The sequence below is a fragment of the Bufo gargarizans genome, chromosome 3 (assembly GCF_014858855.1).
Source record: "Bufo gargarizans isolate SCDJY-AF-19 chromosome 3, ASM1485885v1, whole genome shotgun sequence".
Lineage (NCBI taxonomy): Eukaryota > Metazoa > Chordata > Amphibia > Anura > Bufonidae > Bufo > Bufo gargarizans.
Window position 1 is genome coordinate 61,655,364 of NC_058082.1, and position 27,691 is coordinate 61,683,054.

Below are 27,691 nucleotides of genomic sequence, written 5' to 3' on the forward strand. Positions count from 1 at the left end.
ACCAGGAAGGATACAGTACTTCTGCATGTCATGTACCCCAAATGTATTATAAACAATATATCAAAACAAGAGTAAAAAAATATGAAATTGCAAATTAAACACAATGAATAGTGAATGAGCTATATCACAGGTACAGTAAATGACCAAAAATGTAAAAACACAATAACAATGTTTAATATAGTCTTCATCTCCACTTCTCAAACACATACAACTGCCTTACACAGGACATTATATACGATTTGTAAAGATTGCATTGTGAAGCTGCCATACTGCACGCAAAATGTAAAAACACCCAACCAATACCCTATAGTTCTAATAAATCAATAAATTAAACAGCTATCCCAGAAGATCACAAAAAATACCGTTAACCATGTGCACGGCAAAAACAAGTTCACAACTGTTTCTGGGTTTCAGCTGTCTACTTTTACATCTTATATCGTTTTTGTTTTTCAAAAATTTGACATAGAAACAGGTTTGCATTAAAAAACAACACTCTTTACTCATACCTTCAAGTGCTAAGCACCCAAAACTGTGTAGGCTTGAGGGCTGATTTAAAAAATATATCTGCATTTCAACTGGATGTATATCCTTGCTAATCATATCCCTATTTAGGTGATTATGTCAGTTTTGGTAGTGACACTTTTATAAAAGAAATAAAAGAACATAAACTTAGAACACATGACTAAAGAAATCTAACTAGGGTCAACTTAAAGGGGTTCTGCAGTTTGTTTTAACTGATGATCTCCCCTGGATAGATCATCAGCATCTGATCGGCGGGGGTCCGACACCTGGGACCCCCGCCGATCAGCTATTTGAGAAGGCAGCGGCTGCTCCAGCAGCGCCGCAGCCTTCTCACTTTTTACTGCTAGCCCAGTGACGTCAGGACTAGTATCAACTAGGCCTGGGCGGGGCTAAGCTCTGTTCACTTGAATGGAGCTTAGCCCCGCCCAGGCCAGTTGATACTAGTCGTGACGTCACTGGGCCAGCAGTAAACAGTGAGAAAGCCGCGGCGCTGCTGGAGCGCCACTGCCTTCCCAAATAGCTGATCGGCGGGGGTCCCAGGTGTCGGACCCCCACCGATCAGATGCTGATGATCTATCCAGAGGATAGATCATCAGTTAAAACAAACTGTAGAACCCTTTAACATAAATATAGCTACAGTTTGACTTAAAGGGGGTTGTCTCACAAAGACATATCCTTCCCAAATGCCCTATGGAAGAGCAGCTCCCGGTATGGTAGACCCAGTCATTCTATGCATGTACTAATAATATATGGCCAGACAAGACTTATCCAAATGAGAATAGATGATCAGTAGTGGTGGAAGAAGACAATGTCTATTTAAAAAGGTGTTGTATTCATGAAAAGTGTGTCTGATTTCATCCTGTTGCTTCTCTTTCTAGAAGTATTGGTGGCATACAAGTCGGCTTACTTTTGATCAGGTATGTCTTATTTCACAGCTGCATATGCTTAGAACATACTGCTGAACATAACCTTTGAATGTTCTATGATGTAAGCCTATGATGAGGTGTTACATGTTCTGTGTAGAAATATGTGCTAATGCGGGACAAATCTGAAGCAAATAAGGCTACTTTCACACTCGCGTTTTGTGTGGATCCGTCATAGATCTGCAAAAAAAGGTCAGTTACAATAATACAACCGCATGCATCTGTCATGGACAGATCTGTTTGTATTATCTGTAACATAGCCAAGATGGATCCATCATGAACTCCATTGAAAGTCAATGGAGGATGGATCCGTTTTCTATTATGCCAGATTGTGTCATAGAAAACGGATCCGTCCCCATTGACTTACAGTGTGTGCCAGGACGGATCCGTTTGGCTCAGTTTCGTCAAGCGGACAGCAAAGCGCTGCAGGAAGTGTTTTGGTGTCCGCCTCCAGAGCGGAATGGAGACTGATCGGAGGCAAACTGATGCATTCTGAGCGGATCCTTTTCCATTCAGAATGCATTAGGGCAAAACTGATCCGTTTTGGACCGCTTGTGAGAGCCCTGAACGGATCTCACAAACGAAATGCCAAAACGCTAGTGTGAAAGTAGCACAGGCAGTGGCAATTGTACAAACCCCTCTAATATGTACAGTACTACTTGTATTGACAGAAGCTCCATAAAGCAATGTGTCAATCTATGAGTAAAACCAAAATGGAAAAATTTAGAATTTGGTCAAGAATTCCTTTGTTGCTACAGTATTTCTTCCAAGATTTTTAGTTAGAACTTGTCTCTAGGATAAATACGTAACATAACAATGCTCAATGACCTTTCAAATGTGCAGGGCTACACAATAAAAGGACAGACCCTTGACACTCTCACGTCAGCCTTTTGCACATTTTCGGCACTATAAGTGTCAGCTCTATTGGTAACTTGCAGACACTATGCCTATCTAAGGGATACTGTAACCATGACTATGGTTCAGCCATCATGGTATTTACAGTATGCTCATGCAGAAGTCTACATCTGGCCTACAGACCACATGCTGTCTTCAGTATTCTTCTGTGGACTTCCATTTTGGATGGTCTGTCAAGGTGGCCATACACAGTAGATTAAGGTCAGGTGAACATGTTGATTAAGGTGGAACTGACCAACTAACCATTTAATGTACATTAGATATTCAACCGATGTTGCCCTAGATGTATAGAGGAGGACGCAGATCTTATTCACATGCTGTGGCTCTGTAGGGAGCTAAGGGTATTTTGGACAGATGTCTTTGATACCATAGATAATAGATATAATATTATTACCCCAAGGGAACTGGTGATTAGTGTATTAGGATATGTTCAGGAGCTAGGGATAGATGAGGGGTGCAAGCTAGCAATTGCTAAGACACTTTATTGTGCTAGGCGTCTGATTGAAAAACATTGGATCCAGCCCATCGGCCTGAATAAACAAGAATGGGTGGGGTCCGTCAATGCCTTGGTTGGGTTGGAAAGGGGTATATACAAAAAGAGAGGGGCTATCAAGAAATTTAGGAAACAATGGGACTGCTGGGTTACACAATATGGTCTGGCTTCACAAGATTTTATGAGGCTCTGGGTGCAAGATAATATGTCAATGTTGTGCCCGTTTTAGGGTTACATAGGTAGGTTGAGGTCAACTATAGTTATATCTACCAACATGGTGGACACTGCACAGAGGGAGGGAGGGGGGGTGTTTGCTGCTCCTTGTGCCAAGCTGGTGCGCATACGCAGCAGGTTTAATTTTTCAAATAAAAATTAATTAAAGCAAGAAATAAGAGCATAAGCTTACAGCCATGATTTCTTTGGCAAGCAGGTGGTTTTCGCTATCTGCTATGTAAAATGAAACTAATGTTTTATTGCACGTTGTAGTACCTTTACTTTATTGTACCTCGATGTTTGTATTTTTGCTGTATGATTACAGTCGCTTTGTCAATAAAAATGATCTGATTTAAAAAAAAAAAGATATTCGACCGATGTTGGTGAGAAAAGAGGATCAGGAATGTTGAATTTCAGCATGTCCAATCCTTTGTCTTCATTGGAGATGATGCACCACCAGAGAAGTGCAATTCAGTCTAAATAATGTGAGCACCTTAGGTATTGATACTTGCTACAATTTTGATGTTCTTTATGGGAGTACAATATTGGACATTAAAGAGTAACTAAACTTTTAAGCAAGTTTTTTTTTTTATGTTCCAAATTGCCTAAAAATATTCTTTTCTAATACACTTTATTTATTGATTTTGACTTTTTACTAAAGATAGACTAGCTGAGCGTAGTGGGCTCCTGCCTGTGCCTGCTTCGCTAAGCTAAGTGTCCTGCAGGCACAGGCAGGAGCCGCCTCTCCCAGCTAATCCTGGCAATTTATTTTTAGGGCATTTGGGACATTTAAAAAATACTTCATTAAAAGTTTAGTTACTGTTTACTGATATAATCCATAATTTCATTGTATAAAGCCAAAGCACATTGTCATATTAGGGGTGCATGTAATACAGCCTATAATGGGGTACCCCTGGCCTGCTATGGATCCTAACTGTACCCAGTGATGTATCTATATGGGGGTGCAGAAGTACCGTAGCAGTTGATTTCACACCCTCGTGCCTAAGGATCCCAAGTGTTATAAATGGCAAATGGCAGGTTGGGGGGGGTCTTGTTGCAGATTTTGTATTGTGGCTCAATAGCTTCAAGTTACACCTCTGACTGTACCTTTTTTTGCCTCTGATTTTATTAGGAGGCACACATTAATCCATGGCAAAATAAACGTCCTTCACATAAAGTATTTGTAGAGCCTTTATATCATGGCACATAGGGAATAAAATTATATATTCACAAGTGCATTTTCAGTGATTATCTACTGCAGGCATCCTCAAACTGCGGCCCTCCAGCTGTTGCAAAACTAAAACTCCCAGCATGCCCGAACAGCCTACAGGTATCAGCCTACAGCAGAGCATTGTGAGAGTTGTAGTTTTACAACAGCTGGAGGGCCGCAGTTTGAGGATGCCTGATCTACTGGATGGCTACAAAATATGTGGAGTCGTGTGGGTGGAAATTAGTCTTATTGTATGATCATGATTCCCTTACTATTGTGACCATCAGAGTCAGCCTAAATAATTTTCTTCTGAAAACTAGTTTAGGATATGCAAACCATAGAGTGCTCGAAAATGAAGACACTCTTCAGTTTGAAGAAGTCTCTGGTTTGACTTACATGAGCTAATCTGCGATCTTCTCTCCCGTGGAGCATTGTCTGCAAATAAGTTTCCATAACCAACTGGGTCTCTTCAAGGAGAAGTGGAAATATTTTTGAGTTTGGTCTTCATCTATGACTTTAATGTTGATACACGGTATTACATTGCATAATTTTCTTTTTGTTTCATCTATAAAAGTGCAAACCTTTAGGAGCCTAAGAATTTAGTATGTTCCTTGCTTTTTCTCCTCCGCACCTATTCGTACATTCTTAGATATAGCAGTAATCTAGGATGTATAAAAATGGCCACCTTGACCACTGAATCTGTCTGTTACACTGGTGCATTGCGCATATGTTTAGCTAGGATTGCCTGCTGTAAACATTGAAGAAAGGGGACTGTTCAGTTTTACTGTTCTTTCAGTTCTGAAAGAATTAAGGCATTGAATACTGCTATGCTGGATCACAGCAACAAGGGTGGAGGGGGGTAAGCTGAAAACATTACAATGGGGAAATATCATTGAGATGGCTGGCATTAATCCAAATGCATCTTTCAAAATATACATACACCATCAGTATATACATTGGACTCTTGCTTTTTTTTTTTGTATGACAAATTACACATTAGCATGGAAGAGCAACCAGACAAGCTTCCACTGGCAACAGTCATTGATCTAATGCCAGCTTTCTTATGCCAGTGAATGATATGGCTGGCTATACAAGGGCAGTCCGGGAATCAGTTCTTATAATGCTGGTACAACTGCTTTTTCTCCTAAGAATAGGGGTACTCATAGAACTTGTTGGCTCATTGGGGCACCCATGTTGGAGAAGGATGTCCACACACTCTTGACTTCCAGCTCTTCTAGCATAGAAGAGGGCAGTGTGACCATTAATGTCCTTGGCCTTTACGTCAATGCCATACTGTAAAAGGAATAAGATACAGTAAGTCAATGTGATGTTTTTGCGGCTAACACAATAATACTTTTTGTGTCTTAGTGAAAAATGTTAAATTATCATTGTAAGATAAAGCCTCACCCAGACAAGCAGTTGTGTGATGACCACATGTGGTAGCTCACAGCTCAAATGAAGAGTGGTACGCCTTTCTCTGTCTCCTGTGGCACTGTTGATCTGCTCCTTGTTGCTATGGGCAAGGAGAAGTAAGACACTGGCAAGGTTTTTGTCTTGAACTGCTTTGAAGAGCTGCTTCACCAATGGGATACCAGGGCTTTTTAATGGAGCTAAAAACAACCGCTGCTCGTACTTTGCTCTTATCCATGACTCTCTCTCCTCCCTAAATAATAAATAGAACCACAGAAATAAGATTGAAGACTTTAAAGAATAATCATAATTTATTCCATATTGAGTTATTTTTTCCAGTGTAGCTCATGGTACTTTCATAAAGGTAATTTGTCATCAGAAAATTACCCATTGTTTAGCCGAAATTCCTACAGTGTTTTAAACATAGTCTCATTGACCAAAAAAAATAATGCACCCAGATAAAAAATATTAAATTGCTGTAAGACTTGGCATGCAGTTATGTCAGATCAGTGATGGTCAGTTCACAGTGTTCGCCAGCGAACACATGCGGGTTGCCATCTTTTGTAAGGTAAGCCTATACCTGTGCCTGTGCCGGGAGCCGGTCTGAAATCAAATGCGGTCACCGGAAGCAGGCAGTTCCGAGAACAGCCGCCAGGGGCATTCAATGGGCTGTTGTCGGAACTGCCTGCTCCTAATGACCGCATTTGATTTCAGACCGGCTCGCGGCACAGGTAAAAGCTTACCTGTGCATCGCCGGACGGGTGAGTCTACCTTACTAAAGATGGCAGCCCGCATGTGTTCGCTGGCGAACACTGTGAACAGACAATCACTGTGTCAGATATGTAAAGGATTACAGGTGTGGTATGATTAGACTCTGTCTAGCCATAAGAAGGTGTAAAAGTGCTTCCCATTTCTTCCAGTTCAAACTTCTCACCCTCACCCATAAAGCCCTCCACAGTGCTGCACCTCCATACATCTCCATACATCTCCTTCCATTTCCGTCTACCACCTTACTCACACTCTCTTCAGTCTGCCAATGAGCTAATTAACATCCTCTATAATTTGAGCCTCTTATTCCAGTCTTCAAAAGTTTTCTCCAGCTGCACCGGCTATCTGGAATGCACTTTCCCGGAAAATCAGGTTAATTCTCAACTTCTTAAGCTTCAAAAGTGCCTTAAAAACACATCTTTTCAACCAGGCTTATAATGTTCAGTAAACTGATTCTTCCCCTAGTAACCCCCCCTCCCCCAACCCTTATTCTGTATTGAACACCTTCTTCTAACAGTAATCCCCACACCCAAACCACTAGCTCATGCAGCTTGGCCTGCACAACTCTATTTAGTAGGTGGCTGGACCGCATTGTAAAACAACCAACTTTACAGTACCTTTTGTGTCACCCCTATTCCTTCATAGATTGTAAGCTCTTGTGAGCAGGGCCCTCACTCCTAGTGTTTAACTTGTTTGATACCCTGTAATTTTGTTATGTCTGAACCCTCTGAATTGTAAAGCGGTGCAGAATATGGTGGCGCTATATAAATATTATTATTATTCCCCTGCTGCCCTATAAAAAACTCTCAGAGACTACTTATGATTAGTGTACCTTTTGGTGAGAGATTGTTGTCTGCTAGACATTCTTCTATAAAGCACTGAAAGACATTTTTCCCAGTTGACAGAGTTTGAAAGGGGATTGCATTATTGGACGGAGAGAAGCTAAATGGCTGATTTAGCTAATTGCCTGCAATCTAGGCAGTTCTGACCTAGCTGTTAGGAGGTGTTGGGAGCAGTGGTTATGTGAGGTCATTCACACAGGGGAAACAGGCCCTGGATGGTCTAGACAGACCACCACCAGAGAGGATCCTCTGGATCTGCTGACAAGCTCGAGCAGCTCCCACAGTTTCATTGTCCACCATCCAGACACAGGTGGCACCTTCTTTATACAGCCATGTCTCTGCCTAGACCATTTCCAGGCACTTAGCAAAAAAGAAACCTGGTATTACGGCGCCCATTATGTGTCCTGCCATTGACAGCCAGCCCAATAACCTTCATTTGCAGTGGTGTTGTGAATGAGAATCCTGGACTGCTACAGACTGGAACTGTATCATCTGTAGCAATTACAGTAACTTAGGTTCTGTCGGTTGGGTTCTAGTATGGAGGCCTCATGGTGAGCGCTTTAAGTCCTGTCTTTGCTGTGGAGTGACACACTGCCTCAGCTGCTGGTGTGATGATCTGGGGAGCCATCACATACAACAGTCGGCCACCCTTACTAGTGATGCGAGAGACACTAACAGCTCAGCGATATGTGCAGGACATCAAGCCGCTACATTTCATTGCCTGTTTCACCAGAGTGATGCTTGCCCACACACAGCAAGGGTTTCTCAGGAATGTCTCCACCAGGTTGCAACACTTCCTTGGCTGCCCGATCACCAGATTTATTGCCAAGTAAGCATTTATGTGACCAGCTGGGACGCCAACTTGAGCAACCTATGAGTGCGCAGGATCTACAGGCACAGCTGCAACATCTGTGGGCAAATGTGCTGCAGAATACCAAACAATACCTGTATGCCTCCATGCCCTGCCATATCTCATCTTGTATCCAGTGGCCCAACATAGTCCTATAGCCTCCTTTTAATTGTACAGTTTTACTCAATAAACTTATCTTTTTGCTCTAATTTGCTTAGATATATCATCATTACATTCTTACATTCGATTCGATTACAACTCCTTCTTGGTGCATAATTTGTTTGTCAGTGAGTGTAGTTTTAAGAACTTTTGGTGACATTAATATCCCAATTCATTATCTATATTAAAAAATACTCAGGCACATTTATTAAGACTGGCATTTTAGAATCTGCGACTTCTCCCTGCTCACGACAGGTATATAAAAGTGGGTGTGGCATGGGTGGGGAAGGGGATGGGCCGGCAGGCGCGTCTCGGTTACCATTTTCTATACCTGTTTTAGGCGTAGAAAATGGTCTAAATGCAACAAAGCTGGGAATCTGTGCTACATTTAGAAGCAGCAGTGGATCCACCGAAGTTATGAAGAGGCCTGCGCCTCTTCATAACTCTGGCAGATCCACTGCCAAGTACAGGACTTATTAAGACAAGCATCTAAAATGCTGGTCTTAATAAGTGCTCATTACACTCTTTACACCAGAAATTAGTGTAAATTATAGTTCAAATCCATGCCAGCTCATCTAGTATACATTTGAGTTTCTGGTGCATGGACAGACAAAGATATTACAAAGAGGCCTATGTTTTGTAGTAGACTAAGCACTCTACCTTGAGGAGTCAGGGTTTGGTTTAGTTCGACCCCGAGTTGTCATCTCCCAGATGCTGTTGGCCATTTCATTGCCAATAGAAGTTAGAACGAGTGTCAGCTCAAGAGGCCAATCATCCAGATCCAGGGAGCGCACACGTGACAGATGAGTACCAAGGTTCCGATGGATTCCTGAGCATTCGATGCAGATCAGGGCTCCCAGGTTTAAACTAGCCCAGGTGGGATCTAGTGGATACAGATATTTATGATGTTAGAAATGTCAAACATTGTGAAGTGTCAAGTTAATATTTGTAACATCTGTAGTTGTGTATTGAAATACTTAAAGGGGTATTCCCATCTGAGACAATGGGGGCATATCGCTAGAATATGCCCCCATTGTCTGATAGGTGCGGGTCTCACCTCTGGGACCTGCACCTACAGTACACCGAGAACGGAAGGTGGTGGCAGGAGGACCACAGGTCTCCCCGGGTCCGGCCACCTCCAAGCGTTCTCCCCATAGTACTGAATGGAAGCGCCCCACACTTGCGCGGCCACTGGTCCAATTCATTTCTATAGGGCAACGGAAATAGCCAAGCTAGTGCTCAGTTATTTTCAGCAGCCCCATAGAAAATGGAGGGTGGCTGTGCATGTGCAGTGCACCCTCTACAACTTTCGGGACTCCGTTCTCGGTGTAGATACTAGCAATGTGCTCCCATTGTCAGAGATGGGAAAACCCCTTTAATTAATTTCCACCAGTGTCCACATCAAGCCACAGCTTCAAAATTGTCTACTAATCTTGTCTACTTAATCTTTATGGCAATTAAGAACTGAAAGCCTAGTGCTGATGAACTGGTCGACATTCCAACTGAAAATATACAGAATTTGTGACAACTTGCAGACAATGTGCCCCCAATTTAAAGAGGTTGTCTCATCTCAGACATATCGCTAGTGTTGAGCGAATCAAGCTTCGGATCAGAGATTTGTTTAGACACTTCGGTTTTTATGTTGTGTCTGCGTACAGCATTAAAATGTATTGCCTTCGTGTAGGAGAAATTACTTTCAGCCAAAGTTGTGCGAGACTTCAGTGAATTAATTTGGTAATCACATCTGCATTTTTAAAAACACTTTAAAATAGCAATACGAAGTCCGGTTTGGTACCGGCTGGTACCTATAAAACAGTACAACCTCAGGATCTCAAATAGTTAAATTCCTGGGGGGCACCATGTAAGAAATTAGCCAGGGGCTCCTACTGTGCTAACAAGGTTTCAATACAAGGAGTCTTCAAGCTTAGTCTAGAATTTCTTTGCAAGCATTACATTCGGAAAAAGTGTTGTCCAAAATCAGAAAGTCTCATTAACAGTAAATAAAAAAGCCACATACTTGGAGCATTGCAGTCTACACAGAAGTTATTCCCTTTAGCATTCCGGATAGCTTGAATAGCTACAGCTTCACTTTGGCTATCCATGCGGGCCTGAAATGACATACATGTAATGTGTTCATTAGAAAGTTTCAATTTCCGCTGACATGCCCCAAACATCAGTGGGAATCTCATGGACTTGGACCCTAAGGATACTCTAGAATCTCAAAGAGATTTACATATGCCCACTGTCATAGAAAACAATTTACAGCTGTGGTGATAAAATGTTCTGAAGCTTTAAACCGTCATGAAACACAGAGATACTGACAGAAGGAAACGGGGTCGGAGTCGGGTTCCTTTAGCCCACCTGAGGAAATTATTCTCGGGGCTCAACCCCCATATGTGCAATAAAGTCTAATAGGTTTTGATTCAAAGAAATAGACCCTAGTGGCAAGTTACTGGCTCCTGGAGCTTTGGGGCCCACCATAGTATCAGAGCTTGGGCCCATTGGAGGATCCTTTGGTACTCTGGTAGGCCAGTCTGATGCAGGAATGAAAGAATCTACGTTTCATCCAATCTTTCCTGGTACTATGAGGCATTGGCATAATGCATACAGTCAGTCTTTACAGATGCATTTTACATTCTCAGCATTTCCTCAGGTACAATTATCAACAATGAATGATCACTTGGACCACTACTGACTACTAGAATTATAGTCCCACATTCCCTGTTGCTTTTTAACACACAACCATGGTAAATGGAATGGTGATCAAGCATGGATACTGATGCTCAAAGGTCTACGAAAATTATGGAAACCGGCCTGCATATGGCCTATAATTCTTAAAGGGCAACTGTAGTTTGCTTTATTTTTAATATGCTCCAGGGACAGGGATGTTAAACATTTTTGCAATATACTTGATTAGGTAAAGATGTTTCTTTGGACTACAAAACAGGGTGTAAAGAGTTTTCTCAGCAAAGCTCTAGCTGAGCCTTGCTAAGGAGAGACTGTCTTCAGTTCTAATGAGAGCTGAAGATGTCTGTGTGTAACAAGTCAGATAGGCAGGGTGATGGAGGGTGATGGTCAGTAATAGTGGACATGTACATAGTCAGGGACTGGGGTAGTGGCAAGAGGCGGCTGGAAGCCTCTGTTGCACACAGGAGTCTTCAGCGTTCAGTAGAACTGAAGACAGACTCTACTTAGAGCTTTGCTAAAAACTCTTCGCAACTTGTTTTCTAGTACAAAGAAACATCTTTCCTTAATAAAGTACATTACAAAACTGTATAACATCCCTGTCCCTGGACTATATTAAAATTAAAATGAAACAACAGTTACACTTTAGTGTAACATTTGAGACATTGGCAAAAAGTGGGATACAGATGGATGGCAGTATAACTGCGGATTCAGATTGTACAGGGTTTGGAGACTATGGAGACACATACATGTAGTCCTGCATAGGAACTGTGGATACAAAATGCTAGATTTAAAAATATATATATTAAGATTATATATAAAAATACAAATAAACATATATACAAATAAAAACTGGTTGTATATTCAGTCTTTCCTAATTAACAGATAAGAAACGCATTAATCTGTAAATTATGTAATCTTTCTATTGGTGTAAAGTTGAGAAAAAGATACTAGATGTCACAATTTTGAAGGCTTACCTTATTCTTACTGCTTTCGCAGCACTGAAGACTTGCAAGAATCTGGCTCTCTATGGCATGAACCCAAGAATCCCTTTCTTCAAAGCTGCTGGTCTCAAAGTGCCATGTTTGACCGGTACTAGATACAATGATGAACTCAAAGTTCTCTTCTACAAGATACAAGGGAAATGATTAGCCACTAGCCAGCAGTACAAATCCCAATCACTGTACTTGTAAACTGACATCTTACTTGAAATCATTGTTAAAAGGAGTGCATAACCAATCTCACTGACTTTTAAGGGAGAGCTTTCTGGGCATGCTCTGTGACCTGCTCAGAGGTCATTGTACAGGGGAGGGGTAGTAAATAAGTTGCGACTATGAACTAATGTGATTGGTGGATCATGAGTTATCTAGTTATAGGTGTTATCTTCCATTGTAATCCTGTCTGAGATGATAATTAGGTGGCTGCTGAAAACAGATATTTAAAGAACAGGAAGTGTCAGGGTATTATTAGGATTAGTGGCCAGTGTGACAATGACATGATTTTATCTTTTTTTTTTTTTATATAGATAGTGACATGAAATATTTCTTTAAAAGCCAACAATATTCTAAAATAGTACTTTAACATACAAACTTGATTTAAACAATAGGTAATTTTCTAATGACAAATTTCCTTTAAATCAATACAATGGGGGAGATTACTTACCCAGTCTAACTAACACTGTATTTAGACAAGTAGTCTAAATATGCAGCAACTTTATCATACCGTCACACTGTATTTAAAATCTGGTGCATTGTTGCAACCAAACTATTGGTTGGCAAACTTTGTGCTAAAATCTTGGCGCAATTTTGGAGCAAGTTTTGCATCTTAAACCATGTCTTTCCCACTAACCCACACTCCTTTCCTGCTAAAGCCAAACCCCTACTCTAACGTCCGGGACTTTCCGAGACTTTTATACTGGTGAGCTATCCTCAGTACATGTTGGTATCTGATTGGTGGGTGTTCGACACTTGGGACCCCTGCTGATCAGCTGTTTGAGAAGACACCAGCACTCACAGTAGCTCCATTGCCTTCTCACGGCTTAGCCTAGGCCAGTGACATTACATTCATCGGTCACATGGCCTGGGCACGGCTCAGCTCAGTTGAAGTAAATGGATTGAGTGCGATACCAACCACAACTTCTATACAATGCTGTGCTTGGTGAGTTGAGAGAAGGCCGCGGTGCTGGTGCCTTCTCAAACCGCTGATCGATGGGGGTCCCAGTTGTCAGACCCATACTGATCAGATACTGTTGACCTATCCAGAGAATAGGCTATCAGTATAAAAGTCTCAGAAAACATTTTAAATAAATGTGATACACAGTATGTGCACCAGAATTCTGTCTCAAGTTGATTAGTAAATCTCCCCAATGAATCTGGGGTTGTTTCTGCTATTGCTTGCAATCTATGTGGCACTGCTATTTGAGTACTGTATGCTGATGTTATTTATGCACGGTATGGTAATATTATCCGGATACTATAATTTTGTATTATTTAGTCACTGTATGATATTTATTGTGCATAGTTAGCTAAGGTTGCCAACCGTCTGTAAAAAGACAGTACGTAAAAATAGGGAACTTTTTTATCACTCTGTAAAAAAAAAATTGATGTGCCTGTGATTTTCTTGGAAGTTTGAGGGAAAGTTTACAGCAGATGCAGTTGCTGTGTCTATAAGTATCTGGCTGTAGACATATATTACTAATTATCTTAATGATTCATTCCAGTTTTCCAGCCTCTCCATAAATATTATTACCTAGAAGCGTCCCAATGTGCATAGACTCTTGCATACTGCTGTAAATTTGGGCTCATGCATACTACTATAAGGTTTTACTGCAATGTTTTATGTGCAGTCTGTGATTTCAAATAGCATACGGAAGAAATACAGATCAGAGACTCAACGCAGAGCCAGTACAGCTAATGCATTTTGGTTATTTTCACAAAATGTCCTGCACAGAGGGTTTATTTGAGCCTGCTTATTAATACTGTTGCCTAGACTTACACTTAAGGCCTTAAGCAACTATCCCATCTGAGAAAGTTATTATTGGGTATTTTTATAGATTGAAATATAGGAGTCTGTGTGAATTAGTTCACCATTATAGCTACATCAAACTTTTGGATTTAGCTACATTAGAAGGGTTGTACCTAGTATTCACTAGTGTATGATTTTTTGAAGGCAAGTGAATGACATTTACAAAAAAAAAAAAAATCAGTCCATGATGATTATATATAGAAAACAAGACCATAAAAACATTCAGGCTGTGCCTCTAAACTTTGCCTTCTCTTCCCATAATGTTCCAATACCTGTACTGGCTAAATGATATAGAAATGTAAATGGGTCATATAAAATATTTCAGTGTGCTTAAGTATTTAATTTTTATTTACGTCTAGAAAATAATTGTATTTCCTAAATCAAAGATACAATTAACCTGATCTCCTGATATGTCACAGTAGTCTCTGTGATCTTGGATGACCACTGATTTCCACAGTGATAGGGCTCTGTAGGATGTGTGCAACTGCTTGTCACTGCTCTGTTTTAAATATGATACAACAGTCTAAATAATGGGCCATTCATTGTCAGACATACCTGAACAATGGTACGGTATAGCGGTTTAAAGGATGCCTCCAGTATTTCAAACCTCTTAGGATATGTGATCATTCAAGTATCTAATCTACAATTAAAGTAAGTGGTCTACACACTGTTTATCGGTTTCATTCACTTATAGGCTGCACATTAAATCTTTTTCACTATGTATCATTGAGGTAGAAGACTGAAATGACTGCCTTCCTGCACAATTTTCTTGTTAAAAGAGAAGTAGATAGAGATATAGTCAAAATAACTTGACCATCTTGCCTAAAACAGGAAATAAGAAACGGTCCATGTGTCTGGAAACAACTTGCTAGTTAATAAAGTCCTATGATTACAGCAGCATCAGCACTGATTCAAGCAGGTGGTCTCTCTCTGCATTTTAAGGTAAAATAATGACAAGTATATTATGACCTGTACATTGAGTGACTAGAACTTTGGCTGCAGCTTCTCTGAAACGGTAATATGACAGGTAATGAAAGCCTGTGGGTGAATTAGAAGGAAGGAGAGGTCTGCAGTGGAAACAATCAAATTTTGAAGAGAAAGGCTTCAGGAAGTAAGTTTACATGAAGAGATCTAAGGGCACTGTGAAGCTTATTATGTTTCATGGGAGGCATAAATATATATTATATATACTATACACTGAATTGTTTTCATCCAGAGCCGCAAGACAATGCAATAACTTGCAAGATCTTGTGGCACTGACGCTGTATACCACCAGGGATTATAGGATGAAAGGGCATGACGGGAGCTTCAACTCCTTAGATGAGTTGGGTCATTTGCATACAGAGCACCATATAAACAAACAATTTTTATTACTTAAAACATAACTTTAATTCTAGTGGCGTAATTAGAAATGACTGGGCCCCACAGCAGATTTTTGAATGGGGCCCCCCTTCCCCCAGTAACTTCTTCACAACCCCCTCCTTTCATGCAACCCCCATTCCTGTGGCTAGTAAAGATCGTTTTCTCAGACCAGGCCCGGCAGCTGCTCCATTCGTTTCCTACACTGTATATACTGTCACTGTATATAATGTCATTGTATAATACTGTTGAGGGGGCCATGGCAATAAAATCTTTTTGTCCTCCTCCTAGGTGGGCCCCTTCTGAGTCCGGGCCCCAAAGTAGCTTCTTCTCCTGCTTCCCCTATAGCCACGCCCCTGCTTCTAGTCATTTTCATAACTTATTGTTTTTACGGGTGCTTTTGATTTTTCAAGTAAAACCCAAACAATAGAAATCTTTCACTGGAAATCAGCGGTGATCCTAAATCTCATAAGTATCTATGAAATATCAGACACGCTATATTGCTGGTTTGTTTTATTTTCAATGACCCAGAACATAGTTGACACCAGTTCCAAATTTCAAGGTTATGTCCCTAATTTTTCAGAGACAGCCCTGGCAAATTTAGGCTATCCTGAGCTGTAAAGGGGTGGGTCTTTCATAAGCCACACCCATATGTGGGCAGTCCTTAGCAGGTTTGGGCATTCCAGGGGTGGGGCTTACCTGCCCTGAATTTTCCAACTACAATGTTGGTAAGTATGCTCAGAGGTAAGTACTGTCTTCTCATTACACCAATGAACCCAGGTTGAAACAAAGACATAGCTAAATTATTATACGTTCTTTACCTGTTTTATAAATATTTCTTAAACTACCAAATGTTTTTAATTTCCACATTTTGCGCTTGGCTGGTGGGTGGTCCCGGAGAGTGAAGCAGAGGGGACAAAGGGCGGAAGAAAAAAGAAGAAAATGACAGAATTAAAGCATACAGGAAAGCAAGAAGTCAGACACGAGCTGCATAGAGAAGCTAGTATAATGAGCAATAGAAAAACATGCAGGACCACAAACAAAGATAAACGTGACATACACACCTAAGATTTATATTTATCTGCTTTTTATTCTTAGGAATCCCTACCTTTTTTGGAAATGTTCCACTAACATGTCAGTAAATAATATTTATACACAGATGACATTCTGATGTCAAAACCTGATGATTATATAATGATAATTAGCACTACCTCTGACATTACATATCTCTTCCTACAGAAAGAATCTATGGCAGACCACTTTTACAGGAAGTCTGTTTTCCTGAGATATCCAATTGTGTCATAGTCATAAAAAAAAAAAATATGAGGTTCTTCAGAAGCTGTACTGTGTATTATACAGTTCTGTGTCCAAGCTACAATTCTGCAAAGTAGCAGACCTTCATTTTAAAAAGAATGAGGGCGTTCAAAATCAATCATTGGTGGACAGGAGGTGCCAACTTACTTTTCAAAGAAAAGGTCTTATTTTAAAGAATATTATGTAAATGCGCAATAATAGAAGGAATCTGGAGGTAATTTTTCTTAGTAAGGTGTATGATAAATAAGGTTTTTATAGAATGGAATGACAAAGGCAGGATGGATTTAGCTTAGACTTTGTGAATGTAACTATACACTGATCAGCCATAACATTAAGGTTGGGTTTACATGCTCAAACTGCCACATGCGTCTGAAACTCCACAAACCCACAGTGGCAAAAGGTCAAATGTAGAATGTAAAACCTCGGCTTTACTTGCAAAGAGTGTGGCCATTGGTTCCCGGGGGTAGGCATAAACACGGCCACATGTGATTGCCACCTAATTTGAACCCGGTCTAATGCCCCTGAAAGGTGTTATAAATAACAATGATTATCTCATTATAATGATAACTGACATGGGGTTGGTTATATTAGACAGCAATTGAACTGGCAGTTCTTGAAGTTGATGTATTGAAGGCATACAAATAGTCAATTGTAAAGATCTGAAATTGTGATGGCTCAACGACTTGGTCAGAGCATCTTTAAAATGGCAGGTCTTCCGGGGTATTCCGGGTATGCAGTGGTTATTACCTACCAAAAGTGGCCCAAGGAAGGACATCCAGTGAATAGGTGACCAGATAATGAGAGCCCAAGGGCCATTGACGGCTAGCCCGTCTAACCTGATCCCAAAGAAGAGGTTCTGTGGCACAAATTGTAGAAAAAGTTAATGTAGGCTATGATAGAAAGTACACATATTGCATCACAGCTTGCTGCATTTGAAGTTGCGTATCCGCAAACCAGTAAGAGTACTTAGACTGACCACTGTTCACCACTGAACGAACCTGAAACCTTTGCATTTTGAGTATCAAAAATGGATCATGCACTCTGCAAAACTTGAGTTCAAGGTGTAGATTTAGCCTCTAAAATCCCCAGATCTAAATTTGACCGAGCATCTCTGGGATGTGGTAGAAATCACAAGACACAGGACAGCTTCAAAGAACTTGAGAAACCCCTGTCTTTACAGAAAAGAGCTGTTTTGATGGGATGAAGGGACCTACACAATATTTGGCAGGTGGTTTTAAAGGTGTTTTCCAAGACTTTCATATTGATGTCCTATCCATAGGATAGGTCTTTAATATTAAATCGGAGAGGGTCCAAACCCTGCTGATCAACTGCTTGAGGAGATTGTTCCGCTCACCAGAGCTCCAGTGAGTGCCTCCTCACAGCTTACCAAGCACAGCACTGTCCATTGTACCCATTTACAATGGGACTGAGCTGCACCTTGGCCACGTGACCAATGAATGTGATGTCACCGGCCTAGGAAGAGACCACAAAATTCCTGGAGCACCATGACCTCTTGAAACAGCTGATTGGCAGGAGTGCCAGGAGACCGACCTCCGCTGATCTGATATTGAACACCTATTCTGAGGAAAAATCATCAATATGAAAATTTCAGAAAATCCTTTAATGTTATTGACTGAACTGTGAATATACTCTGTGAGGTAAGTGGACACAATGTTATGAAACATGCTAGCCATCATAATGTGTTTCTGTGGACTGTGACTTCTTGATATAGCGATACATAAACCTGTGCAGAACTCACCATCTGCTTGGCCTGCTGAGCCCTCTGTCTTTGATGGAGTTATGTTCTTCTTCTTCCTATTCTTCTTTTTGTCACTCATTGGAGAGGGTGGGGGCTCCTTGTTGCTAGATGGACTTGAAATCACATCTCCAGTAGAACCGCTTTCTGTTTTGAGAGAAATAGGGTTTTATTCATAGCATTCACTAACTATTAGCCTCAAACTGCTTAGCATAGGCTCATAGAAGAAAGATATTAAGAGAATACATAGATCAATAAAGTATCATTTGTACAGCCAACATCCTCTATTGCTCTATGTGTCCCATTATATTTCAACGAAACTGACATTCTGCAATAGACAAACTGACTAGCATAGTTGAATATGGCAAACTATATAATGGCTAAATCTGATGCTGTACTCATCATTCCATGGGCGTTCACAATAGTGTGGCATTTTGGATATCACTGCTAACATAACCTGTTAGGAGTGATATGGGGCACTCTGCATTTTATGGACACTTTATTATGAGTGCACTTCACCGATAACTACATATCTCATGTTGAACCCTTTCCAATCCTTGACAAGTTCCTGCTTACCCCCTGCATAGTTCAAGTGTCAGGATAACAAGAAAATATGACATATTTGATAATATTAAAAACATATGGTGGCTGAGTCATTAGTGCAGTACAACGCGTAAAAGTATTCCCCCTTAGGTCTGATTCATAGTAAAAATAAAAGATTTAAGCGGCATATACATTTATTACTGCAGACCCCACTAAGATGATTGGGACAGTCGTAGAAGTCTACTGCATCTGAATACATTTGTGTTTTTAATACCAAAACTAATACAATGGCAAATCAAGTGAAAGACTTTATCAATGCCTAAATATCTAGAGCAAAATTTCCCTTTTGGAATAGCTCATTATACAGGTGGTCATGATTTTGCTTTTTCCTCTATCCAGATAAATATATTATTAATTTTTGGTGGGCAATTGGGTGAAATGGAAATAATGGCCCAAATTTTCTAATACTGTCTTATAGTTAGACAGTTGAAACTCTGAGCGGGAGATTTAAAGATGAGCCAAACTGATCATTTATTTCACTAATTCAATTCAAAAAGTGAAACTCATATTCATTAGAAATATTAAGCACAGAGTGATATATGTCAAGTGTTTATTTCTTTTAATGTTGATAATTATGGCTTACAGCCAATGAAAACCCAAAAGTCAGCATCTCAGAAAATTAGAAAATTGTGAAACAGTTCAATATTGTAGACTCATTGGGGAAGATTTATCTTCTCCCTTGTGTCTAAAAAGTGGCTTTTTAGCTGCGACTTTTAAAAAAAATTATAACATCTCTCAGATTTTACTCCACCCTTGCCACTTTCCCGTAAATGCGGCGTGATAAGGGAGCATGGTCAGCTACCCCAACAAATGGGTCTTCATTTAAGCCAGTTTTCTAGCACAAATGAAGCTGCCGTAGATTTCTTTCTAGGCACACAGGCTGCGGGAGGATGAGCCTAATTTATAACGAAATATACACCTCATCATAAATTAGGCACATCCTCCAGCAGCGCAGGGGATATTAAGACCAGTGTAGAAAGTGCCGGTCCTGATAAATCTTCCCTATGGTATCACACTCTAATCAGCTAATCAACAGAAACCACCTGCAAATGTTTCCTAAGCCTTTAAATGGTCAGTCAGTCTGGTTCAGTAGACTACGCAATCATGGGGAAGACTGCTGACTTGACACTAGGAGGATAAGCCACAAACGGTCATTGCTAATGAACCTGACTGTTCAGAGAGTGTTGTATGCAACCAAGCATATTCATCTAAAGTTGAGTGAAAGGAAAAAGTGTGGTAGAAAAAGGTGCACAAGCAACAGGGATAACCACAACTGCAGTGTTGTCAAGAAAACGCCATTGAAGAATTTGGGGGAGATTCACAAGGAGTGGACTATGGCTGGAGCCAGTGCTTCAAGTGCCACCACACCCAGGCGATTCCAGGAAATGGGCTACAACTGTTTCATTCCTTGTGTCATGCCTCCCATAACCCAGAGACAACATCTAAAGCGTCTTACCTGATCAGTGATCTAAAGTACTATTTTCAAATGAAAGTAAAATTTGCATTTCATTTGAAATTCAAAGTCCCAGAGTCTGTAGGAAGAGTGGAGAAACACACAATCCAAGTTGCTTCATGTCCAGTGTGAAGTTTCCACAGTTAGTGATGGTTTGAGGAGCCATCTCATCTGTTGGAAATTTTAGAGCACCTCAAGCTCCTCTCTGCTGACAAGCTTTATGGAAGTGCTGATTTCATTTTCCAGCAGGACTTGTCACCTGCCCACACTTAGAAAAGTACCAATACCTGGTTTAATAATCACAGTATCACTGTGCTTGATTGGCCAGCAAACTCGCCTGACCTAAACGCCAAAGAGAATCTATTGTGTATTATCAAGAGGAAGATGATAGACACCAGGCCAAACAATGCAGACAGGCTGAAGGCCACTATCAAAGCAACCTGGGCTTCTTCCTTCATGCCACGCCACATTGATGCAGTTATTCATGCAAAAAGAACCCCGACCAATTATTGAGTGCATATACTATACATATTTTTCAGTAGGCCAACATTTCTGTATTAAAATCATTTTTTTTTAATTGGTATTATATAATTTTTGAAGATACTGACTTTTGAGTTCTCATTAGATGTAAGCCATAATCATCAACATAAAAAAATTGAATGCTTAAAATAGATCACTCTGTGTAATGCATCTATATAATATATGAATATCACTTTTTGAATTGAACTACTGAAATAAACTTTTTAATGATTATTAAAAAGTTACTAATTTATTGAGACACATCTTGACAACACTAAATTGTACAGTACTTCTAATTAACCAAAAATAACGTATTCTGAAGTTATGTGGAGACTCCACCATCTAACTTGTGAACAAGTATACATATATGAGAATATACCCTTCACCCAATTGCAACAGCTTTCACTGTTAATTTAGTGTCTTAATAGTGCAAAATATAAAATAGTCACAGAAAAACACCAGGCATTAAGACCCTGCACTTACGTATTTCAAGCTATACATTACATACTAATAATAGCATAAAAAGTAATCTCCTTGATGTACTTAAAGGCTATGTACACATTTGGGGGCAATTTTCTTATGATTGCATTTTACTCATTTTAGGATAAAAAATAAAAAATTTCAATTGGTCTTAATTACAAAAATATTGGTCTGTCACAAAGGGTTGACTGTTTGTCTAGATGCGTGAATCATACTTTCACTTTGTGCCAGTCATCTAATACATCTTATCTCTAAAATAGTAATAGTCAAAAACACTTTAAGCTACATTATTATCAATGAGACAATAATTAAGCTATAATACGTGTTTATAAGGTCAGAGATCAGAGATTAAGGAGCCATCAGCTGAGCTGCCTGACGGAACACAGTGAAAACACAGAGCATGCTAGTAGATAATCTCAAGGCTGTACAGAGAAAGGGGCTCACAATTTTTAATAAAGCCCAATTGCAAAAAATTATTTAAGCTCAAAATGAGCACAGTGCAAAAAATAATTGCCCCCGAAGGTGTACAGTACATAGCCCTCAAATAAACTTAACCAAAGAACAACAGACAAAAACTGTTCATTTTTAGAAACTGTTCACTTCTAAAAGCAGTTATCTATAATATATGTTAAGGAGCTGTGTGATGAATCAAATTTGGCTCCTATCCGAGAATATGCAAATAGTCTTGAGATTGAGAAGTCAGATTTATAGCTCTACTCCAATCCAGTGATCAGGCATAGGACAGATTTCTGAGAGAATAATCTGAAAATAAAAGCTAGACATAAGCGAATTGAATCTAAAGGAATCAAATTTGTCTCTAATTTCCTAAAAATATTGGATTCCACCTAAATCCAAATCGATTGCAACAAATGTCTCCAAATGGCAGAGAGCAATTCACAGTCAGAAGAGGGAGTACAAGGTATCTGCGACCAAAAAGGGATAGTTGGTGGACCAGGTTTTAATTTAAAATTAAAATCTGACAGTGCAGTGTGTTGTTTCACAGACTGTTACCATTTGGTTACTTATAGCCATATATGTCCCTGTGACTTTTTGGTGTCTTGGACGTGGCTTGAAAGGGGTTGGATACAGACTTCAGAGCCTTTTCAGGGCAATCTAAGTAATTACAAGTCAGGTCGAATTTATTCATATCAGACTCAAATCTCCCGACCAATTTGTTAGATTCAGACCTAAAATGAAGAAATTTGCCTATCTGTACTAAAAACTTCTAACTTTCCTCACCTAAGTTAGCTGGACTTTGTATATATTATGCGGCCCCTTGTACTATGTTTTGGCTACTGTACCTTTCTGTTCATAAGAACAAAAAAGATGACCCAGGGTGTCCCAGGGAAGGGTGAAGGGCAGTTCCCACCCAATGCAACCACAAAGGACACACCAAGAGTATAGCTCGGCAAAAGCTCCCGAGTAGAACAGCAGAAACACAGAGAAAAGGAGCTCATAGTACCAAAAGAATAATACATTTTATTAAAGCATGATTAAAATGACAAATAGAAAAAGCAAATGAATGTGATGCCGTTTAAACATGATAAAACAAGAGCGGAGGACAGAAAAAGAAAAGCGCCACCCCAGGAGGGAAGTACACAGGTCAAAAAATATACAGTATATCCATAAAACATGGGAATAAATGCTGGGTACAGTGCCCAACCCATACAAGAATAATAAGACCAATAGGTGCCAGGTGAGACAGTGGTCAACACATACACTCCCAATGGTAGTAAATGGTGTGCAGACACAAGTAAAGATGGAAATATGCTGCAAGCCAACCAGTAAAGGACCAGGTGTACATAAACAACAGGGTCGTATAGCCTGAGGAGAGTAGCAGAGGACCAGAGCTCATGTCTGGCAAACGGGGCTTGCTTTACTACATTTGTTCTGCCTCAGTTCTACAAAGTTACCCCGCAATTGCCCCAGAATTGTCCCTTGAAACAGAACTCAAAGTGGCAAGGTTTATTCAAATATGTTCCAAAATGGGCATTTCACAACGGATCTTGGATGAGGCTTAAAATAAATAAGACAAAATATTGTCGCAAGTGGCATCTGCATGCTGCTCTCTTCACTTTCCGAAAAGGGTGAATGATGAAGGCAGGGAATGGTCCGGGACCATCGAGCTCAGCACATTTAACTTCATCTATACCACTTTTCTGGTATAAAAACGGTACAGCTCCATACTTCTGTTAAGCAGGATCCGTACCAGTGTGCATCCTTAAAGCAACAGCTAGGCACATGGGTCCTTAAAGCAACAGCACTTGCGGTCCCCAATACACAGGCAACATCCATGTGGTGGCCAGGACGGATCGAGACCCATTCAACTTGAATGGGTTTGTGATCCGTCCGCACTGTAAAAAAATTGAACGTTCTATTTTTTTGCGGTGGGAGGCACGGACAGAAACACCACGGAAGCACTCCGTAGGGCTTACGTGGGGTTTCGTGCCTCCGTTCCGCACCGCAACTCACTCCGGTTGAATGGGTCCGCATCTGTGATGCGGGGTGCACACGGCTGCTGCTGTATGCGGGCCGCAATATGGCCACAGCCGGGCAACGGCCGTGTGCATGAGGCCTTAATTTCCCACTTGTTCATCCTTTCTGTTTTATTAAAGATTTTATGCAAGCCCAATAAACAAAGAAAGACGATAAGATTATAGTTGGAACGAGGGAGAACAAAGAAATTACTCAGCTGAGACAGAACATAACAATTAAACTCAGCTATAAACGCAATTACCGTGACTGTTGTGAAAAGAGATAATTAAAACATGCATTCCAGCAGAGATGATAACCTTTCATAAGCTTCTAATCCAGATGGGGCAACCCTTCTAAAAAGGCTATGTAAGATAAAGTAGTCATTTTAGAAGCAATTCACTCATAAATTATTGGCGATGTTAAGCTGCTTTCAAGCATTAACATACTTTAAGAGACACTTCAATTTGATGATCAGGTGACAGCTGCCAGTTGAATCCTCTTGCAAATTCAATCTAAAGTGTAATAGATTCACCCTAACCGAACCATGAGGTGGCACTGTGTAATCATGTTACGGTGGCCTATGTGCAGTAAAGGCAGATACTAGACTTCTCCCTTCTTGTGTAATCATGTTACTCTGGACCATGTACAGTCGAAGCAGATACAAAACCTCTGCTTTCTCTTGTAATCATGTTACAGTGTCCCATGTACTGTAAAGGCAGATACTAGACTTTCTGTCTCCCTGTGTAATCATGTTACAGTGGACCATGTATAGTAAAGACACTAGACTTCTGCTTTTCTGTGTAAGGCCGTATTCACATATAGAAAAATGTGGGGGGTTCAGCCCGCACAACCCTGTATGCAGGTGCACATTGCTATGGCGAAATACAGATACAAAAGCAAAAACACAAATGCAATCGCATTCTGCAACCAGCACTCTGCCCTGCCTCTATGCTGGATGTTGAATGAAGCATTGGTGTACATTTTGGCCAAAGCGTAATAAGCCACTCACCACGTCAAGGTCGCCTTAATGAGTCATCCCTAACACTAGTTCCTACCTGTTATGGGCCATGACAGCCACACAAAGTCCAGGGAGCGCAGGTACAGCATGCACGCCAAGCACACTCTGCTTTTAACCCCGTCCGGTACCATTACAGCTTTCATCGGATCCAGGGATGCAAGTACCAACATGCATGCTGAGCCCACTATATACTTCTCCTGGAGCCAAAGGAGGCTGGTTTTAAAGTCAGTATAAAACTGAGTCTGCTTAAAAAAGCACCTACCTAGAAGTATATAGTGGGCTCAGCATGCATGTTGGTACTTGCATCCCTGGATCCGATGAAAGCTGTAATGGCAATGGATGGGGTTAAAAGCAGAGTGTGCTTGGCGTGCATGCTGTACCTGTGCTCCCTGGACTTTGTGTGGCTGTCATGGCCCATAACAGGTAGGAACTAGTGTTAGGGACCACTCATGGAGGCAACCTTGACGTGGTGAGTGGCTTATTACGCTTTGGCCAAAATGTACACCAATGCCTCATTCAACATCCAGCATAGAGGCAGGGCAGAGTGCTGGTAGCAGAGTGTGATTGCATTTGTGTTTTTGCGTATTCACATATGTTGTTAAAATACTGGGTTTCCAATCCAGAGATGATTGTTAGGTCTACTTCTTTACCACTGCAAGGTAAAAATCCAGCACGACCAACACTTGGTTCTTTCCATGAGATGAAGCTTAACTCTGATTATCAGGCCCAGATACTGTATAGCAAGGTTTCTAGCTCTTATGATGAATGAACCTACTAACAACCAGAATGATGTTGTCATGGCTGAAGATGGGGAAAACCCTCAGCCGTGCGGTATCAGAAGATGGAGTCGCTGCAAGGCCAGCACAGAGAATTAGGGAGCAGGTCACCTCCTACACATCCCTAATTCTGACCCTGTCTCCTATCCGTATGAGCCAACCCTGAAGGTAGGAGGGCTCATACTCCGGAACCTGATATTCCTGCTCGCCCTCAGTGTGGCCCTGGACTAGGAGCAGGGTAAGACGACCCGTTCCTCCTAGACACGGTGGAACAGGAGACTCACTGGCCAAGCTACATAGAAAGGGGAAACATCAACAGACATATGGCAATGACAGGTAAGTGAGACTAGTACCACACTTACCTACCACAGACACACAACCTGGAACCCACGTGCAGGTGCTGCTATCCACAACCAACACCAAGGACACAGCACACAACAGACATCACACGAGAACCCAGTAAACCATATGCTGCAATAACAGATAAACCATAAACTAACACCAGACATAACGTTTACTGGGTTCCCGTGTGATGTAAAGGCAGATACTAGACTTCTTCCTTCCTGTGTAATCATGTTACAGTGGACCATGTATAGTGAATGCAGATACTAGACTTCTGCCTTCCTGTGTAATCATGTTACAGTGGACCATGTATAGTAAATGCAGATACTAGGCTTATGCCTTCCTGTGTAATCATGTTACAGTGGATCATATATAGTAAATGCAGACACTAGGCTTCTGCCTTCCTGTGCAATCATGTTACAGTGGATCATATATAGTAAATGCAGATACTAGGCTTATGCCTTCCTGTGTAATCAGGTTACAGTGTCCCATGAACAGTTAAGGCAGATATTAGACCTCTGCCTTCCTGTGTAATCATGTTACAGTAGATCATGTGCAGCGTCCCACATATGTGTGTAAATGGGACACTTCAAACATCTGAATATATTTTTATATATATATATATATATATATATATATATATATATATGTATTGAAATGCAATGCATGTTATTCTCTATAATCTGGCTGGCAAGTTCCTTTACATCAATTCGCCCCTAGGTGGTGCTGGCACCACAAAATATATATAGTTGGGGTGTGTCTAGCTTAGAGAGGAGTTAGTTAGTAGTTGGTCAGAGGAGGAGAAACAAGTTCATGGAGGAGAGAGACAGGCTAAAGTCACCATGTAGCTGTGTTCCTTTCCTCTGGGCCCTAATCAAGCCTGGAGAAGATAACTACAGAAACCAAGCACCAGACAGTAAGTCTTTACACCAAGATGCAGAGAGCATAGCGAGGGTAACAGCTAAACTTAGCTTATGGACCTTATTAGCACTAGTAACCAGAAGTAGCTTTCCGAGTGCCTGGACACAACTGGATGATTAAGGCCATAATTGTCTTTATCCACTACACAAGCCTTCCGGGTCATAGTGGAAAAACCTATTTATAAGAGTATCCTGCCAAATAATGAAGCAGATGTGTTTGCCTGCCACAAGGGAGATCGCCCTTAAAGGATAGTTCATAGTAACTGTATTTGTGGTCAAGGCTCCGGGAGGAGCACTGGACAAAGGTGAGAGAACTAGATACAGTTGACCCTAAGTTGGCTAGTGGTGTACCTTTAGCCATGTACGCGGGTAAGCCAAGAAAAGGGGGCAAAACATGAATTTAGGCAGTTTATTGAATGAGAAATTTACAGAACCAAGTTAGAAAAAGCTTTGGCGATCTCGACCTGTGGATGTGGAATGTAGCGGAAAAACATGAAGATTGCCATCGTCCCATTTTATGTATAATATGAGCTGGGACGCCGTGTTTGGATGCCGCGGACGCGGAAGGAGTGCCCGGATATGGAGGCAGCGTGAAACCCTAGACCTGAAGCTAGAGTGCGGATATGTTTGATGAACTGTGCAGAAGTCAGCGAGAGCACGGG

The 27,691-nt window shown here is 40.9% G+C and overlaps 1 protein-coding gene across 2 annotated transcripts in view; it reads right to left on the reverse strand.

Moving 5' to 3' along the window:
- Window positions 1–1,978: 1,978 nt before the first annotated feature.
- AGAP2 (ArfGAP with GTPase domain, ankyrin repeat and PH domain 2) overlaps window positions 1,979–27,691 on the reverse strand; it is a 362,929-nt gene continuing 337,216 nt past the window's right edge. For both annotated transcript variants that reach the window (XM_044284829.1, XM_044284830.1), the window contains exons 12-17: window positions 18,447–18,590; window positions 11,968–12,116; window positions 10,323–10,413; window positions 8,966–9,188; window positions 5,684–5,939; window positions 1,979–5,569 (exon numbers count right to left, since the gene is read on the reverse strand). In XM_044284829.1, the coding sequence (XP_044140764.1) occupies window positions 5,363–5,569; window positions 5,684–5,939; window positions 8,966–9,188; window positions 10,323–10,413; window positions 11,968–12,116; window positions 18,447–18,590 (1,070 nt within the window). In that variant the 3' untranslated portion in view covers window positions 1,979–5,362. The remainder of the gene's footprint in view (window positions 5,570–5,683; window positions 5,940–8,965; window positions 9,189–10,322; window positions 10,414–11,967; window positions 12,117–18,446; window positions 18,591–27,691) is intronic.